Source organism: Macrobrachium nipponense, chromosome 6 (assembly GCF_015104395.2).
Source record: "Macrobrachium nipponense isolate FS-2020 chromosome 6, ASM1510439v2, whole genome shotgun sequence".
NCBI lineage: Eukaryota > Metazoa > Arthropoda > Malacostraca > Decapoda > Palaemonidae > Macrobrachium > Macrobrachium nipponense.
The window spans coordinates 99904182-99924112 of NC_061108.1; the positions used below are offsets into that span (position 1 = coordinate 99904182).

Genomic DNA, 19931 nt, shown 5'->3' on the forward strand with positions numbered 1-19931 from the left:
CAGTTACCTCCCTACGAATCCCTACCAGCCTTCTCCATGGATAAACCCATGGAGAGTGCCGCTTTGCCCCCTTCAAGGACGGCATGATCTCTATCCCCGTAGTGTGGAACTCGAAGAATTGAGGACTTCGAGTTCTATCCTCCTGGACTGGACTCAGCCTTTCATTGGGTATGCTAGGCTAACCGTTGCTGCTCAACTAGAGAGGACAAGATTTCCCGAGAGACTGTGCTGTATAGTAGGGATCACGCACAGCGGGAATGGGTTCACTGCCTGGAGGATTGGGAGTGTACTAACACTAAGCTCCAAGCTTTCAAGAGTCCGTTCACTATTTTCGCTACGGAGGAGGAGGCTTCTCTTCGTTCGCTACCAAAATAGTGGAAAGCGACTCTTCAGGCAGTCCTCAAAGACGAGCCCATGCCACAGCTGAGGGAAGCGGAATCTACTTCTCTGCTCTTCCCAGCCTTTAGAAAATTGTGGGAGAACTTGCCTGCCTCGTTCTCGATTGGTAAGCTTAAGCCAGACTGCGCAATGGACCAGTTTAGCGAGAAGCTTCCAAGACTGCCTGATACCTGATTCAGGCAGAGTTCGATGCTCGAACAAGATTTGGGAGGTCCCTTAACTCCCTAATCATTACAGAAATGGCTGCCCTGTCTTATGGCACAAAGAACCTTTATTCAAGATTCTGGCCAAATCTCAGCTCCAGACAGTCCAAGCTGATGCTTTCGACTTCTTCCTAGCTAGGAGGAACTGCCGAAAGCACGTCTTGCAGGAGGCCACTATCAGGCATGAGCCTAATAGACTCCTGGCTTCCAGCATGTGGGGTGGGACACTACTTCCCAGAGTCCTCTGTGAATGAGGTGCACCCACGAGGCTGCTAGGCTCAACCAGAGCCTTAGGGCTAGATGGGGCATCTCTTCCAAGAGGAAACAAGAGACCACCCCTGCTGCTGGTAAGAAGCTTAAGAAGACAGGAAGAAGGTTCCAGCCTTACCAGAAGCAACAGCAGCAACAGCAGTTTGTTCAGGCCGTCCCAGTTACTCAACAGGGACAGCCGTCTACTTCAAAACAGACTCAATCCATCCTCCTGTTGTCTCCTCAGAGTCAACCATCAACCTCCTACGCAGTCTCGCCGGCCTTCAATTCTATGTACGAAAGCCAGGCCTACCCAGCCTTTAATAGGTTCTCTAGGGGTAGCAGGGCGAGGGGGCCACTTTCGCCAGCGTGGCACAGGAAGAGCTGCAAGAGGTAGACAAATTCAGAGGAGGGCGCGGAGGTCAACCCGCCCAACAACAGTGAGGCTCCCCAGGTAGGAGGGAGGCTGTTCCTCTTCCGTCACAGGTGGGGGTTCAGCAAATGGGCACAGAGCATCGTGTCCAAAGGATTGGGTCGGAGTTGGATCAAAGATCCCCCTCCAATCAAATCATTCTATCAGGAACCATCAAAGGAATTGACAGATTATGCGGAGGAACTCCTTCAGAAAGGAGCTATTGCGAGAGTCAAGCATCTAAAATTTCAAGGTCGCTTATTCAGCGTGCCAAAGAAAGGCTCAACAAAAAGAAGGTAATCTTAGACTTGTCAAAGCTAAACTCTTTCATTCGTTGCGACAAGTTCAAAATGCTCACCATCTCGCAGGTACGGACCTTACTTCCCCGTGGGGCCGTCACAACCTCCATCGATCTTACAGACGCATACTATCATATCCCTATAGCCAGACACTTCCGTCCATTCCTAGGCTTCAAACTAGGAAATCAGGCTTCAAACTAGGAAATCAGACGTTCTCATTCAAAGTGATGCCCTTCGGTCTGAATGTAGCCCCCAGGGTATTCACAAAAGTAGCAGAAGTGGTAGTTCAACAGTTGAGAACTCAAGGGATAATGGTAGCAGCATACCTCGACGATTGGTTGATCTGGGCACCAACGGTCGAGGAATGTCTCAAAGCCACAAGGAAGGTAGTTCAATTTGTCTGGAACATCTGGGGTTCTCCAGATAAACAAAACGAAATCCAGACTCACTCCGGAGTCTCGTTTTCAGTGGCTAGGAATCCAATGGGATTTTGTCTTCCCTTCCCACAATCTGTCAATTCCGGTGGTCAAAAGAAAAGAAATAGCCAAGTCTGTGAAACAATTTCTCAAATGCAAACAAACATCAAGGAGAAACCAGGAAAGAATCCTAGGTTCTCTTCAGTTTGCCTCAGTGACAGACATCCTCCTAAAAGCAAGGCTGAAAGATATAAATCGAGTTTGGCGACAGAGAGCAAACGCCAAATCTCGAGACAAGTTGTCAGTAATTCCACAGATCCTTCGCAATCAGCTCCGTCCATGGACAAAAGTGAAGAACCTTGCCAAAAGTACCCCTTCAATATCCCCTTCCAGTGTTAACCATTCACACGGATGCCTCCCTGTCCGGATGGGGGGGATATTCTCAATTCAAGCAAGTTCAGGGGACTTGGTCAGTTCAGTTCCGCCAGCTTCACATAAACGTCCTGGAAGCAATGGCAGTATTTCTTACCTGAGAGACTCCTTCCACCCCCGAAGTATCTAAGACTAGTTTTGGACAGTGCAGTGGTAGTACATTGCATCAACAGAGGAGGGTCCAAATCCAAACACGTGAATCATGTCATGATAGCCATCTTTGCGCTAGCAGACAAACACAGATGGCATCTGTCCGCCACTCACCTGGCGGGGGTAAGAAATGTGAAAGCAGACGCTTTGTCGGTCAGTCCCTCTGGAATCAGAATGGTCCCTGGACGACGGGTCATTCCAGTGGATATGCCGGAGAGTCCCAGGTCTCCAAGTAGATCTCTTTGCCTCACAAGCGAACCACAAGCTCCCTTGCTATGTGGCCCCCAACCTGGACCCTCTGGCTTATGCCACGGACGCCCTGTCGTTAGATTGGAATCAATGGAGGAAAATTTATGTTTTCCTCCAGTGAATCTTCTTTTGAAAGTCTTGAGCAAGCTGAGGACTTTCAAGGACTAGTAGCTCTGATTGCTCCAGACTGGCCAAAAAGCAACTGGTATCCTCTGCTTCTGGAATTGGGTCTCCGACCTCAACGGATTCCCAATCCCAAGCTGTCGCAATCAGTACAAATGAGGACTGTGTTCGCTTCCTCAGGAATTCTTCAGACCCTAACTTTATGGACTTCATGAAGTTTGCGGCTAACAAAGATGCTAACATTGATCCACAAAACATCCTCTTCCTAGAATCAGATAAAAGAGAGTCAACTATTAGACAATATGACTCAGCTGTTAAAAAAATTAGCATCCTTCCTGAAAGAATCAAACACTACAACCATGACAGTTAACTTAGCTATATCCTTTTTCAGGTCCTTGTTTGAAAAAGGCTTAGCAGCTAGCACTATTACTACTCATAAATTGGCTTTGAAGAAAATCTTTCAGTTGGGTTTCCAGATAGACCTAACAGAATCTTACTTTACGTCTATTCCCAAAGCCTGTGCTAGACTTAGACCTTCTCAAAGGCTACTGCAGTTTCATGGTTCTTAAATGATGTCCTCAAACTAGCCTCAGATACTGACAACTCGTCTTGCACATTCATAATGCTTCTTAGAAAGACGTTATTTTTATTAAGCCTGGCTTCAGGAGCCAGAATCTCAGAACTGTCGGCTCTATCCAGAGATGCGGGTCACGTGGAATTCCTCCCATCAGGAGAAGTTCTACTTTCCCCGGATCGTAGCTTTTTAGCTAAAAATGAGGATCCCCTTGCAAGGTGGGCTCCTTGGAAAGTCATCCCACTTCTGCAAGATCCTTCTCTCTGCCCAGTATCAACTTTAAGAGCCTTTCTATCTCGTACATCCTCAAGATCCTCAGGTTCTCTCTTTATGAGAGAAAAAGGTGGCACTTTATCAGTAAAAGGAATCAGACAAAACAGATCCTTTACCTCATTAAACAAGCCAATCCTGATTCATTTCCAAAAGCACATGACATCAGAGGAGTAGCCACCTCAATTAATTACTTCCAACATATGAACTTTGAGGATCTTAAAAAGTATACTGGATGGAAATCACCGACAGTCTTTAAAACGTCATTACCTAAAGTCCTTGGAATCTTTAAAATTTTCTGCAGTAGCAGCGGGAAACATTGTTTCTCCTGATACTGCATAGTAGTTGTAGTATAGATCTAGGTCTCCTTTCTACCTACCTCGTCCAACATGCCTCACCCTATTGCCATGCTACTCGGAATACTCTAGCCTTAGCCGCTAGAATCATATTGGTGGATTGTCCCTTATTTTTTTGCTAGGGACATCCACGTTAATGTACATATAATGTACTTCAGTGTTTCTACCTTATTTTTATGCTAGGGTAGAACACAAATGTGTTTTGTTATATTTTGTAAATATCTTAATTAAGTGAATCATTCTTTATTGTTTTTGCCATTACATTATTATGTGTTACTATGTTCTAATTAAGGTTAATTTTAAGTTACTTTATATTGATTGCTTTCTTTATCATACCATTGTTTAGGATAAGTTAGCTTTAAGTACTTTGTTTGTATACTGTAATGTCCCTGATTCTTATATATATATCTCTTTTTTACTATTGGGTTTCATTTGTCCTTATTCCCATCTTGTCTGTTTCTCTGGTACTATTTCATAGGCCGACACGAGCTGAGCCCAGAAAAGGGATTTTGACGTAGGAAAAATCTATTTCTGGGTGATTGGCTCGTGTCGCCCTATGAAACCCACCCCTGTTTTCTTTACCCCACCCTGCAGGACAAGATGTTCATAGATTAAGGATGACCGCTAGGGGCGCTGCTGTCCGTGGCGTCGGTAGTAGTAGTAGTAGCGGCCGCATCACCCTTTAGTATCAGCTCTCTCTGGTGGGGATTTTATGTTGGAAGGTCTAAATGGTGAATGACTCGTGGTAGTGATCCCACTCGCCTATATTCACATACCGACACTTCTTTTATAGAGTGAGCGAGTCAGTTTTACTGACATTTTCTTAATTTTGTTTTTCTCTGGTAATTTTAGATTAATTTTACCTAAAAATAATGATCTTAAGGATATTTCATAGGGCGACACGAGCCAATCACCCAGAAATAGATTTTTCCTACGTCAAAATCCCTTTTATGGAACATAAAAAGTGCTGTAACAGTATGGCTGCAACGCTCACCTGCATCAAGCCAGTTCCAGCGTATGATGAGTCTATTCTTCAAACTGCCCATAGGTATTGAAGAAAGGAGAAACAGGAAAGAAGAGAGACTAGTCATCTGACTCATTCCCTACTCCACACAATCATCTTGGGCAATATACAAACTGTCCCACCAGGGGCACAGGATGAGCTACACTTGCTGATCAGCCACCACTGGACCCAAGGAAAAAGTGTCCAAGGATCCATGGGCAACACTTCAGGTAGAAGAAAGTGAAAGTGATTTGATGCGGTCAGTAACCAACATTCAAAATTCTATGAACAGATAAGTTCTTAAACGCCAGAGAGGAACCTACTGATGACATGTGCTGCTTCTGCATACACAGTGTTAGAGACAGGCTCGTGTTAACAAATAATCTATGACACCTAGGCTCTAGGTGACGAGTCCTTTAGATAACAACGCAGTGCTCTGATGGGGCAAAGCAGTCATTCTTGAAGTTTGCTGATAAACTCTATACTGGAAAGAATGGAAATCTGGGAATTTGGGTCTTAGTCACAAATTCTGGGACAAATTCGAAAGCTACTGGTCCCAACTCCTTGCCGGTTTACATCATAATCCTGCTCATGGAGCTCTCCAACTCTTCCGAGGAAGCCATGGTCAGAAGGAAAACTGTTTCCAAAGTCAGTTCCCTGTAAGACAATTGACGCACAGGCTCAAGTAGGAGGTCGAGTTCCTTAGGTGAACAAGACTGCTGAAAGCTCTTGAGCCACATACGTACAGAATTCCCAGGGTTAAGTGATGTCCACATCTTTCAGACGAAGAACTACTCATACAGCAGCCCTGTAGCCCTTGACATCATAAATATCAAGAATTTCCTCTGTTCAGAGAAAGATCCAGAAGATCATTATCTACTGAACAGAAACTTTGAGTGTAGAGAAATCCCTTCGATGACACCAATCACAGCAGATGGCACATCTTATACACAACTGAGGAAGATCTCCTGAAGTAACCTTACATCCAAGTCGCTGCTCTTCAAGAATAATCTCACACTCGAAACAGTTACTGGACAGACTCAAGACATGAAGAAATAAAGATCCTAACAATTGGTGGTATCTCTCCACGAGGATGGCGGAGAAGGTTGTGCTAAGCTGGAGCCTCTCCTCAAAAAGTCTCTAAAAGTTTGGTTTTCCTTTCTGTCACAGAGCAGATAATTTCCTGAGGCATTTTCCTTAACCCTGACATTCCAAAATGGAAAAAGCTCTAAAAACTGAACTGGAGTAGTTCTCAACTTAACAGATGCTTCATTTAGGGGGTTTGACTTTTTAATATGCAACATAAGCCAGCACCTATATATTCTATACATATTTTACAGCAAACAACAGCAATTTTACACAATACTTAACCTAAAAACACAATACTTAACCTAAAATAACCTTTACTTTACAAAAACATTCCATTTAAAAATGTTCCACTTCTAAAATTTTAGGTTTGCAAAAAATAATCATAATAATATAGTAGTTAGTAAGTACACATGAAAATTAAATTGAGATTTGTAAGTTAAGGTGTTGCCACCTATTGTTCTAAAGATTTTGTAAATTGGGAAAAAATTGGCCACACTAGTTTAAATTTTCAAATAAACAATAACCAGCATTTTCCCATTTACTTAAAGATAATAATTTTGTTCACTATTTAATGCAAAATTGTTCCTTGGGAATGTTGGAAAAACAGCAAAATCTTGGTAATGCAAATATCTGTAACAGACAAAGAACAACTGCAACTAGAGTACTGGATTGTACCAATGAGCAATTTAAAGTTAACAAACAGAAAAAGAAGAATCAATAAACTTGAGAAGAATTAATAAACCTGAGTGTCTTTAAAGGTGTGTCAAGTTTCTTACCTTAACTCTAGGCACTGTGAAAGAGAGAGGCTCTAAAACAGATGACGTGAGTCGCATGGCTTTACAAAACTCTACCTGTCGCACATCACACAATTGTTTCGGAAGCATCACCAAGCCCTATTATGGAAGAAAATACACACTGTAGAATGAAAATGAGCTGCTTTCTTAACTCTATAATTATAATTAAATCTGTCAAATTTTATGCAAGGCTTTCTACACTTGCACCAAACCAAAAACTAAATACTATTATATTCTATGGAAAATTAAAATGCTAGAAGACAATCCTAACACCTTCTGAAGACAAGTACATACAGTAAACCTGCTATAACAAAGGTCATAATTTATGTTGAAGTAATTTTTCTGAAGCAGTGAAAACTTACTCATACACACAATTTAAACTTGTAAAACCACCTTACTTTCTTCCCTTACTGCCATAGATACATAAACTTATGAAGCACTGATTTATCCCTTCTTGCTCTGGAACTGTTCCGTTGGCCTTACTTTCACTCTTTACTCTTATACAGGTCTTGATTTTTGCCTTAATCATGTGTACTTGTGCATTAGAGGGAACTAATCTCCATCCGTCTCCCTGTTAAATTTAAGCAGGTAACCAATCTTTGCTCTTTTTTCTGGGAAGGGATTCCTTCACAGGTTACCTTCTTTGTTTCATTTTGTTAATGCTTTCCTCTTTATCCAAATCCATTTTAACGTATATGTATAAATTTCTGATTTTTTGCTCACTTCCAAAACTTTTTATTTCTTATTTTTGCATTCTTTGAACAGAGAATAATGTAATTCACTAATACTTTGTATGTTACTTCATTCTAGTAACTATTTCATAACTGTGAAACTGTGAAGATTCTGGATCTAAATTATTTTTTAAAGTGATTGAGTTTTTAAGAATTCATATCTAAATATTTGTCGTTTCTTCTGGTGCTAAATCATTCTTAAAAGAAGTCTGAGTTTTTTTAGAATTTACATCTGAATACCTATCTCATTTTTTCTTTGAGAGAATGAAATAGTGAAGAGGTGTGTAAAGTGAGTTGTGTTTTGGAGTTGGCAATTTTTGCTTAGGCTACTTTCTTGTTAAGCAATAGTTTTAATATGACTCAGAGTACATGTCAAAGAACATTAAACTTAGAAACTTTCTGAGATACAAACAAATGGCATCACAAATTAAAATTGTGTTCAGAGCACTCCCCTTTGCCACCTTTGAGTTTAAATTTTTTTTGCATGCCTATTCTGTACATACAGTACAGTGTGTACAGTGTACTGTGCTTTAGAATGAAAAAAAACATACAGTACTGTATTGACTTCACAGCATACTGTACTTAAATAGGCATAAAAAGTTGACAAACAATCCAATGTACAAACAGCTGTCTGGAAAGTAACTCGTTCATAAGTAGGATGGTGTCTGTATATGGCATGCTCCCAAGACTCCTACTGACATGTCTTTGGACTCTTCAGCTTATGACAGGTCACTACTGTCCCTAACTGCCATTCTTGTGATAAAAAAGTCACCAAAGCTGCTGCTGGCACTGTTTGATTATTATGGAAGAGGTGCTCTTGTTCTCACATTCGACTGAGCCAGCCTTGCTCATCTTGCCCCCTAGATATACGATGGACTGGCATTCTTGCTCCATGCAGCTTGTCCTCAGACAAGACATCTCTTTGTCCAGGTGTACAAATGATTCAGTACTACTGGGCTTTGAGCCATCAACCTTCTTGCTTCCTCCAAAGCCTCATCCTAGGTCTTATGCAGATACCCGGACCCTGCTGTTACTACCAAGAGACAATGCCAAGAAAATGTTGCCTCCACCCTAGTAACCAGATAAAACAGGTTTTGACGTAGGAGAAACCAGTTTTTGGTAGCCGCTGTTGAGTCCTTGAGGAGTTACTCCTGCCATGGTCTACCTGAGCTCCATTGTGACCAAACTAATGTCAAAGAATTCTCTTATAGCTGATCTCGTGGCTGTGTGTGTCATAGTGATAAACACTGTAACACTTGATGGAGTATATAATGGACTCAAAGATAAGGAGGCACTCTACCAAATCTTTACAGTGAAGCTCTATACTCAGGTTCTTCCATCTTCAAAACCTGCTTAGAAGAAGTGATTAATGAGCATACGCAGTCCGGCATGGTGTCAACAACAGGCGTGCACAGAGACCAAGAAGTGTTACTTTCTGTTGGTCATTGCAGGATGATCCCTTGCCCAAAACCTATGCCTTTTCATTGGGGAAGTGGGAGGGTTGTGAGAACTAAACAGCAACTACCAAAAACAGTTTTTTCCTATGTCAAAACCTGTTTTTTGATAGTGGAGTTGTTTGTTTTGCCCTCAAGGAGCTTTACATGGAAATGACAGGTGACAAAAAACTTAAGCTCTCAATCTTTAATTCAAACACCCCATACAAAGAACATTTCTGGTACAAGGTCAAGCCACAATTTCAAGCACCATTCTTTATTCCAAATACTCTTCAGATTGGTATCAAAGAACAAGAAAGGATACACAAACTTATGTTTTAGGATGTAGTTCTACAGTGGAGGTTTTGTTGCAGTAGTCACCCTTCTCCCACCCAGCAATAGTTAGCATACTCACTGTCAATAAGACCCCTGGATTTCTGCTGTAGAGCCTATGAGGTCAGGACTGACCACACCACCTGCTGATACACAGTGTAGTTGAATTTGTTCAAGCTCATGGCAGTACCCAATGTTTAAAGAATATTCCCTGATGACCACCGTGTACATCCGGAGACTTCTTTGAAAGAAACATTTCTGAAGAAGGCCAATGATTTACTGTACTTACTTTCCTAATATCATGTGACCTAGGAAAGGTGTGGTTTGCCTTTCTAATAAGGAGCACTAAATTAGTCCAATAATGGGATGTTTCATAAAAAGTTATCACCTAACTTAATACTACAAGGTTCTGCCTCGTCCTGGATTATTTAGATCATGCTTAAGTGTACAGGCCCACATACAAGGAAAAAATTGTACTACGTAATATGTAGTCTTATAGCTAGGCTATCAATTCATTTTGCCCAGATATCATTGTTATTTGATCCTAAGTTCCTTGGTCTACGTTAGGCCACTTGAGGATATGTAATCCTGGGGTATAGGCTACAGAAAACATCCATTACTAATCTTATCTAAATTATTCTCACTTAGTGCATAGATTATTGCAGACATCATACAATCTGAAAAGATTTTCTATATATTAATGATAAGTTGTGGAACATTTCTTTTAGTTAAACATATACATAGTGAGAATAAAAAATTCTTTATCACAATTTGGGCTTGACGGAAACGCAATCATCGATGAGAAAGCTCCGACCATGTGATGGCAAGAAAATGCGGGGTTCTGGCTTTAACACAAATGAATTACAAATTCCAAAAGTTTCAAACTAAAACTTTAAGTGCAACATAATATTAAACAATTATCTTGCTATTTTTTATGTTTCCATGACCTTCACTAATGAAATCAGAGAAAAACGTTATATATTTAAGGAGCACTGGTAATAATAAACCTTATTGTGTTGACCAAAGAAAAGTAATGCTTCTTGGTCTCCGCACGCACCTATTGTTGACACTATGGAGGACTGCACGTGCACATCAATCACTTGTTCTTTTAAGCATGTTTTGATGATGGAAGAACCTGGGTATACAGCCTCGCTGTCAAGATCAAATAAGTGTCCCCTTACCTTTGAGTCCATCATATATTCCATCAAATGTTGCACTTATCACTACGACACAATACAGGCAGTCCTCAGTTATCAGGGGGGGTTTCAATTCTCGGCGGGGCACTGGCAAGCAAAAGCCGCAGTTAACTGAAACGCTGTGATTTATGGCCTTATGGCGCCGATAACTCAAACTCAGCGTGTTATGGCATCATAAAACCGGATTGCCATTAACTGAGTCAGGCAATAACCGGGGACTGCCTGTACTTGGCTACGAGAACAGCTATAAGAGAATTCTTTGACATTAGTCTGGTCACCATGGAGCTTTGTTAGACCATGGAAGGGTAACTGCATGAGAACAAAAAAAAGTGACTACGTTATCAAAAAGGTCTTATGGAAAGGATTTAAAAACAGACTGTCTCAGACACTGCTGTCTTCAGTATAGTTACCTACATGTCAATGGGACTTTTTCCATGGCAGATGTGGCAGTTGGTGCCTTCTCAATTTTCCCACCCACAGGACAATTTCAAGAAATGAAACACCATCCATGACTCTGATAAGCCAGCTTCTGGCAGACTCTAGCCTTGGGCTGATTAACAAGGATTCACTCTCCAGCCATCTAAGTAATTTTTTAAGATGAGACAAAAATTATTATTCATTGTCCTTGGAGGGTTCAGGGAGTGGCTAGACTTGAGCCATCCTAAGATAGAAAGAAGAAGAAAACTGGGACTTCCATGAGTTCCCTACTGACATAACTTCCAGCTCCACCAGTGACTCCCTATCTTTTCAGGGAACAAGTACAGCTGTCACATCTCCCCTATGGAAAACAGTACTGGAGTTGGCTTTGCTTCCCAGGGAATGGACAGTCTAGAAATACATAAAAGAAATTGGAATACATGTTCAGCAAAACATATCTTACTTTTGTGGGAAAATACGTCCTCCAAATCCTTCGCCACTTCAATCTTTAAGGCCATGACCCCTGGGAAGTATTTGGAACCAACACTGACCACCATACAAGACTAGAACCCAAGCAAAATTACAAGGTTCAACTCCTTTTGGGACCAGATGGTGTTGGTATAGGAATCTGATGAACAATCAAGAAAGACTTTGAGGGCTTTCCAAGATGAATCCTTCAAGGAAGACTTGGATCTGGTCTGTGGTATCTTTGACCTCCAGAGGTCCTTCCAAAGAAACATTGGTGGCTAAGCTTTAGCAGAGAGTAACTTGGCAGTGTTTGACTTGACCTTGGCTATGCTGTGGTAGAGAAAAAAGTTGGTTTGTGTAAATTAATTTCTGGGCTCAGCTCGTGTCGGCCTATGAAAGTAATCCTTAATATCATCTTTCTAGGTAAAAAATTATCCTAAAATTTACCAGAGAAAAAACAAAAATAAGAAATGTCAGTAAGACTGACTCGCTCACTCTTAAAAAGAAGTGTCGGTATGATATAGGGGCGAGTGTGGAACACTACCACGAGACAAACACCAATTAGAACTTCCCTATCAGAATCCCCCTAAGAGAGAGCTGGATACCCAACGGGCGATGCAGCCTCTACTACTACTACTAGAGGACGCCACGGACAGCAGCGCCCCTTAGCGGTCATCCTTAATTTTTAGCGCCAGCATCTTGACGCTGTTTTCTCTTGTGCTTTCACTATTGTTGGATTTTACCTTCGTTTTTCTAAGATGGAACGTCTGCAATTGCCACGGCTAAGTTAACGTAACTCATAAGTAATATTTTATCATAGTTTTATCTTCCGGGTACCAGTATTTTCCTTTTTATAGGTCATATACGGTTCCCCGGTTGTCTCGTGGCGGCCATGCTGCCTCGTAAGAATTCCCGGTCCTCCATACTGGGACTTCTTATACTTATGGGCTTCTTTTTTTTCACGTTCATTGTTTTACATCGAGTTTTAGCTAGGTTAGCCCTCTTACCATTCTCTTAGCTTGGTATTTAGGGCTATCATTATTTTATTCTGGCCCAGCATCCCGGCTCTTGCTCTACATCGGCTATCGCTGGCTCCGAGTAGGCTACTGTTTCTTGGAATAGTTGCCTCCTCCTGGGCTTCTTTCTCTTTTCCTAAAAGTGTCTCTTCCACCTTTCGATGTATTTTATTATTATTATTATTATTATTATTATTTAGGGTGTTAGGCTAGCCTAGGTGCTTGTTCCATGTATTGGTACAGCTTGGTTCACGTGGCCCTACCACGGTTGTGGTGATCGCGGCCTAGGCCACTTAGAGTCACGTGTTCCATAGCACCTCACCCTGCCCCTTCCCTCCCTCTCTGATGTAGGGAGGAGCTGGGGGGACCCTGGATTGTCATACACCTCTTTGCTTCTCTCTCTTCCGGAGGTGCCGGGAGGTTCCCCCGCAGCAGGGGGTGGGGGTTTAGGGCGACCACTAGGAGGTACCAGGGTCGTCCTCCATACGGGTGGTAGTTGGTGAGGTGGGGAGGAGTAGGCCATCCCTTCCCCCTTTCCTCGCTCCCGCCGTGTTTCACCGGGACCTCCTTCCCCCCCATACCCATTACTCAGCCACCTCCCTTACGATACGAAAGGAGCCTTCCGTCGCAGCCGGGGCCCCTTTGGTGATAGGTTATTGGCTCCACTAGCGGGTAGGGTGGGTACTATGGATGGTCGTTTGCTTGCCTACTATATCCTTATATCTCTCCCCCGCTACCGGAAGGGAGCTTACCCTTACCTACGCGCCACTCTTCTAGTAGACGGGTGGAGAGAAGTGGTTTTGATGTTATTACTGTACTATGTTAAGGATATATACCCTAATTTAAGATGTTTTTACAATGAATTGTGTTTTTTACTATTATGTTATCAACCATCCCCGCCATTTTACGTTGTGGTTTCCTTTACCACCACTCCTAGTTGGTTGATTTTTGTGCCTCCGCCACTGGCGGAGCCATAGACTTTCTTCCAACATGGTTACCACACGTATTTTAGCAGGGCTCTGGTTTCATCTAACTTTATCGCTCCGGCACCAGCGGAGCATATGTTAGACTGTAAGTATTACTCTGTACTCATGTACGTTTCTACTTACAGGCTACCAACTGTCAGGTCCTCGCTTGCAATGCTACGTTACATGACCCCTGCGGACACGATGAGTGCAGGTCTCATGCCCGTGTGCCACCCTGTTCAACGAGTTCATCGTTTGGCATCCCGAGGCCTGCACCATTTGCTACGACCTGGTCGGTCAGTCAGTGGTTGATGGGGTAAGACCATTATAAAACTAGTTATCAATTTACTAACACTTTTAGTTCGTAAGTTTGTTAACCCTGTCCGCAACTGGTAGCTAATTCAGCCTTTCTTTCAGGCTAGCGGGGGGTGAGGGAAGTCGCCCTCGCCACTCTGAAAGCGTGGGTAGGCGGCTTTGGAAAGAACGCCGCCAAGGGCCAGCCCTACATTCTGGACAAAAAAGCTGCCATTCCAGATCTTCCCTGCGGGCAAGTCGACGGGCTACGTCGATCCCTTGTCCGCCGCCCCCGTAATAGCCGCCATCCAGCAAGATCTTCAGCAGTCGTTGGGGCTCGTAGCCGCCCAGGAGCCAGTCCCGGACGTCGCCGGCCTGGATCTGAACCTCGAGCCGATGGCGGTAGTGAGTGAGGGTTTGTTGGTTGAGGTAGGTTTGTCGGGCGCCCAAGGTCTTTCCTTGGACGCTCCTGGATCTTCTCCTGTCCCTTCTTCTTCCGCATCTTTCCAAGGCTTTCCGGGATCTGAGATCCCTAGCCGCACTCCCGCTCTCTCTGTACCTCCCAAGGAGAAAGGAAAGAGAGAACCGAAGACTCTGTCTAAGTCGACTTCTAGAAAGTCGTCTTCGTCTTCTTCGGCTAGGAAGTCATCGACTTCTTACGCCGACGCGGTGAAGGCTAAGCCAAGCTCTTCCCAGTCGAAGAGTTCTAGAGGCAAGGCTTCGAAGGAGAAAGCTCGCGCTACCTCCGAGTCGTTGCCTTCTCCCGCCTCCGTTGCCCCCTCTCCGGCTATGCCGGCAGGGGTAGCAAGCACCAGCTCCTGCGTTCCTTCTCCTGTCTCACCAGGAATGATGGAGCAGGTAGAGTGATGGTGGGTTCTCAAATCTCAGCTTGGGGAACCCGCTTTGAGCAGATGTTCGCACAATTGTCGAGCACTCTGTCTCAAACTGGACAGACCGTCCAAGAACTCTCGAATAGAGTAAGAGAGACTGAGGATCGGATGTCTGGGCTATCCCAGGCTCCTCCCCCAGTATCCCCTGCTTCTAGCACGGGGATCATCCAACTCCCGTCTTACGACTCTCTGCCAGCTTTCTCTATGGAGAATCCATGGAGAGTAGCGGCCTACGCTCCCTTTAAGGACGGGATGATTTCGATCCCGGAGTTTGGCACTCGAAGGATTGAGGACTTCGAGTTCTATCCTCCGGGTCTGTCACAGCCTTTCATCGGGTATGCTAGGCTGACACCAACGGCTCTTACAAGGGAGGACAAGATCTCGAAGGAGTCTGTCCTCTACAGTAGAGACCACGCCCAAACGGGAATGGGTTCACTGCCTTGAGGACTGGGAGTGTACGAATACTAAACTCCAGGCCTATAAGAGCCCATTCACTATTTTCGCCACGGAAGAGGAGGTCTCTCTTCCGTTCGCCACGAAATTGGTGGAGAAGGCTCTTCAGGCAGTCCTCAAGGATGAGCCCCTTCCGCAGTTGAGAGAGTCGGAGTCAATTCTCCACTCTTTCCCGCCTTCGGAGAGTTATGGGTTAAAACCTGCCTGCTACTTTCATTTCACGCAGGGTAAACTCAAGCCGGACTGCGCTATGGACCAGTTCGGTGAGAAGTTGCCATAGGCTGCCGGACTCCCTAATCCAGGCAGAGTTCGATGCGCGGACTAGGTTTGGCAGGTCCCTTAACTCTATCATAATCACGGAAATGGCTGCTCTGACTTATGCGAACGAACCGCTATTTAAGATCTTAGCGAAATCACAATTTCACACGGTTTTGCTAGACGCTTTTGACTTCTTCCAAGCCAGGAAGAACTGTCGGAAGCATGTTCTTCAAGAGTGTACTATCAGGCACGAGCCTAATAGACTCTTATCTGCCAGCATGTGGGGAGCGGATCTCTTCCCAGAGTCAGCAGTGAACGAAGTTCATCACGAAGCTGCTAGACTCAACCAGAGCCTTAGAGCTATGGTGGGGCATTTCCTCTAAGAGGAAAACAGGAATCCGTTCCTACTGCTGGCAAGAAACCAAAGAAGGCTGGTAAGAGATTCCAGCCATACAAAAAACTTCAGCCTCAGCAGCAGTTTGTGCAGGCGGTCCCAGTCACCCAACAAGGACAACCTGCTACAGCTAAACAAACTCAGCCGTTCCTCCTGGTGCCCCAGCAATCCCAGCCTTCGACCTCCTATGCCATCTCGCCTGCCTTTAACCCTGCTTATGAGGTTCAAGGCTACTCTCAATCGAGGGGTAGGGCGAGAGGTTACTTTCGTCACCGTGGCGCAGGGAAGGGGTGCAAGAGTAAACAGTTCAGAGGAGGGCGGGTGGCCAACCCCAACCCGCCCATCAGCAATGAGGTTCTCCAGGTAGGAGGGAGGCTGTTCCTTTTCCGCCACAGGTGGGGGTTCAGCAGTTGGGCACAGAGCATAGTGTCCAAAGGATTAGGCTGGAGCTGGATCCAAGATCCTCCTCCAATCAAATCATTCCATCAGCTACCGTCAGAGGAATTGATAGATTACGCGGAAGAAGAACTCCTTCAGAAAGGAGCTATTGCGAGAGTCAAGCATCTAAAATTTCAAGGTCGCTTATTCAGCGTGCCAAAGAAAGGCTCAACAAAAAGAAGGGTAATCTTAGACTTGTCAAAGCTAAACTCTTTCATTCGCTGCGACAAGTTCAAGATGCTACCCTCTCGCAAGTAAGGACCTTACTGCCGCGTGGAGCCGTCACATGCTCCATCGATCTTACAGACGCATATTATCATATCCCTATAGCCAGGCACTTCCGCCCATTCCTAGGATTCAGGCTAGGAAATCAGACATTCTCATTCAAAGTGATGCCCTTCGGTCTGAATGTAGCCCAGGGTATTCACAAAGATAGCAGAAGTGGTTGTACAACAATTGAGAGCTCAGGGAATCATGGTAGCGGCATACCTCGACGATTGGTTAAATCTGGGCACCAACAGTCGAGGAATGTCTCAAAGCTACCAAAAAGGTAGTTCACTTTCTGGAAACATCTGGGGTTCCAGATAAACAAAACGAAATCCAGACTTGTTCCGGAATCTCGTTTTCAGTGGCTGGGAATCCAGTGGGATTTGTCCTCCCACAATCTATCAATTCCAGTAGCCAAACGGAAGGAAATAGCAAAATCTGTCAGGCAATTTTTCTCAAGTGCAAACAAACGTCAAGAAGAAACCAGGAGAGAATCCTAGGGTCTCTTCAGTTTGCTTCAGTAACAGATATCCTTCTGAAAGCAAGGCTGAAAGATATAAATCGAATTTGGCGGTCAAGAGCAAACTCCAAATATCGAGACAAGTTGTCAGTAATCCCACAGATCCTCCGCAACCAACTACGGCCTTGGTCAAAAGTAAAGAACTTAGCCAAAAAAAAGTACCCCTTCAATATCCTCTCCCAGTGTTAACCATTCACACGGATGCATCCCTGTCCGGGTGGGGGGGATACTCTCAGTTCAAACAGGTTCAGGGGACTTGGTCAGTTCAATTTCGCCAGCTCCACATAAACGTGTTGGAAGCAATGGCAGTATTTCTTACTCTGAAGAGACTGCTTCCCCCGAAGAAGTCTCATCTAAGGCTAGTTTGGACAGTGCAGTGGTAGTTCATTGCATCAACAGAGGAGGGTCCAAATCCAAGCATGTGAATCATGTCATGATAGCCATCTTTGCATTAGCAAACAAACACAAATGGCATCTGTCTGCCACTCACCTGGCAGGAGTAAGGAATGTGATAGCAACGCCCTGTCCCGGTCAGTTCCTCTGGAATCAGAGTGGTCTCTGGACGACGGGTCATTCCAGTGGGTAAGCCGGAGAGTCCCAGGTCTCCAAGTGGATTCTTCGCCTCACAAGCGAACCACAAGCTCCCTTGCTATGTGGCCCCCAACCTGGACCCTCTGGCTTATGCCACGGACGCCCTGTCGTTGGATTGGAATCAGTGGAGGAGAATTTACGTTTTTCCTCCAGTGAATCTTCTCCTGAAAGTCCTAGACAAACTAAGGTCTTTCAAAGGGATAGTAGCTCTGATTGCACCGGACTGGCCCAAGAGCAACTGGTATCCACTTCTCTTGGAATTGGGTCTCCGACCTCAACGGATCCCCAATCCCCAAACTATCACAATCAGTACAAATGAGGACTGTGTTCGCTTCCTCAGGAACTCTCCAGACCCTACTTTATGGACTTCATGAAGTTTGCGGCTAATAAAGATGCTAACATTGATCCACAGAATATTCTTCTTCCTGGAATCAGATAAGAGGGAGTCAACCATCAGACAATATGACTCAGCTGTTAAGAAATTAGCATCTTTCTTGAGAGAATCGAACACTACAACCATGACAGTTAATTTGGCTATATCCTTTTTCAGATCTTTATTTGAAAAAGGTTTAGCAGCTAGCACGATTACCACTCACAAGTCGGCTTTTGAAGAAAATCTTTCAAGTAGGTTTTCAGATAGATTTAACTGAATCTTATTTCACATCTATCCCTAAAGCCTGTGCTAGACTTAGACCTTCTCAGAGGCCTACTACAGTTTCATGGTTTTTTTTTTTTTTTATTTTTTTTTTTTATTTTTTTTTTTTTTCTTTTTTTTTTTTTTTTTTTTTTTTTTTTTTTTTTTTTTTTTTTTTTTTTTGTTTTTTTTTTTTTTTTTTTTTTTTTTTTTTTTTTTTTTTTTTTTTAATTTTTTTTTTTTTTTTTTTTTTTTTTTTTTTTTTTTTTTTTTTTTTTTTTTTTTTTTGTTTTTTTTTTTTTTTTTTTTTTTTTTTTTTTGTTTTTTTTTTTTTTTTTTTTTTTTTTTTTTTTTTTTTTTTTTTTTTTTTTTTTTTTTTTTTTTTTTTTTTTTTTTTTTTTTTTTTTTTTTTTTTTTTTTTTTTTTTTTTTTGTTTTTTTTTTTTTTTTTTTTTTTTTTTTGTTTTTTTTTTTTCTTTGAATGATGTTCTCAAACTAGCTTCAGATACTGACAAACTCATCTTGTACATTCATAATGCTCCTGAGGAAGACTCTATTCTTATTAAGCCTAGCCTCAGGAGCAAGAATTTCAGAACTGTCGGCTCTATCCAGAGATGCGGGTCATGTGGAATTCCTCCCATCAGGAGAAGTTCTACTTGCTCCGGATCGTAGCTTTTTAGCCAAAAATGAAGATCCTCTGGCAAGGTGGGCTCCTTGGAAGGTTATCCCACTTCCACAGGATCCTTCTCTCGCCCAGTATCAACCCTTAGAGCCTTTCTATCTCGTACTTCTTCTAGATCCTCGGGTGCTCTCTCATGAGAGAAAAAGGTGGTACTTTGTCAGTTAAAGGTATTAGGCAACAAATCCTTTACTTCATTAAACAAGCCAACCCTGAGTCATTCCCAAGAGCACATGATATCAGGGGAGTAGCCACCTCTATTAACTATTTCCAACATATGAACTTTGAGGATCTTAGGAAGTATACTGGATGGAAATCCCCGACAGTCTTTAAACGGCATTATTTAAAGTCCTTGGAATCTTTAAAGTTTTCAGCAGTAGCAGCGGGAAACATAGTTTCCCCTGATACTGCTTAGTAGTTGTAGTATTGATCCAGGTCTCCTTTCTACCTACTTCAACCAACATGCCTCAACCTATCACCAGGCTACTCATCATTATAGCCTTAGCCGTTGTGTGTTATAGTGGTTTGTCCCTTATTTTTTTGCTAGGGACAACCACATGGGTACTGATATGTACCCCAGTGGTCCTAACCTTATTTTTATGCTAGGTTAGGCCACAATATGTTTGTGTAAATTTCCATTTAACTTGTGATAACTTCAGTCACAATGTGTTTGTATATATTTGAATTACTTGTTTTATTTGTATTAATGATGGAATTGAGTGTACCTACCCTTATTTTTATGCTAGGGTAGGACACATGTATGTATATATAATTGTACTTATATGTTCTAATTAAGTAAATTCAAACATTTCCTTATTTTACATGCATATTTATGATTTTTGTTACTACCATTTAAGTACTTTAAGTTTACTAACATTCTGTTATTGATTACTGTAATAAGTTAGTTTAAGTACTTATTTTGTATGCTGTATTTGAT

At 43.0% G+C, this 19931-nt stretch overlaps 1 protein-coding gene across 4 annotated transcripts in view; it reads right to left on the minus strand.

Moving 5' to 3' along the window:
- LOC135216709 (coronin-7-like) overlaps positions 1-19931 on the minus strand; it is a 502494-nt gene that overhangs the window by 96541 nt on the left and 386022 nt on the right. For all 4 annotated transcript variants that reach the window (XM_064252162.1, XM_064252161.1, XM_064252160.1 and 1 more), the window contains one exon: positions 7001-7117. In XM_064252162.1, the coding sequence (XP_064108232.1) occupies positions 7001-7117 (117 nt within the window). The remainder of the gene's footprint in view (positions 1-7000; positions 7118-19931) is intronic.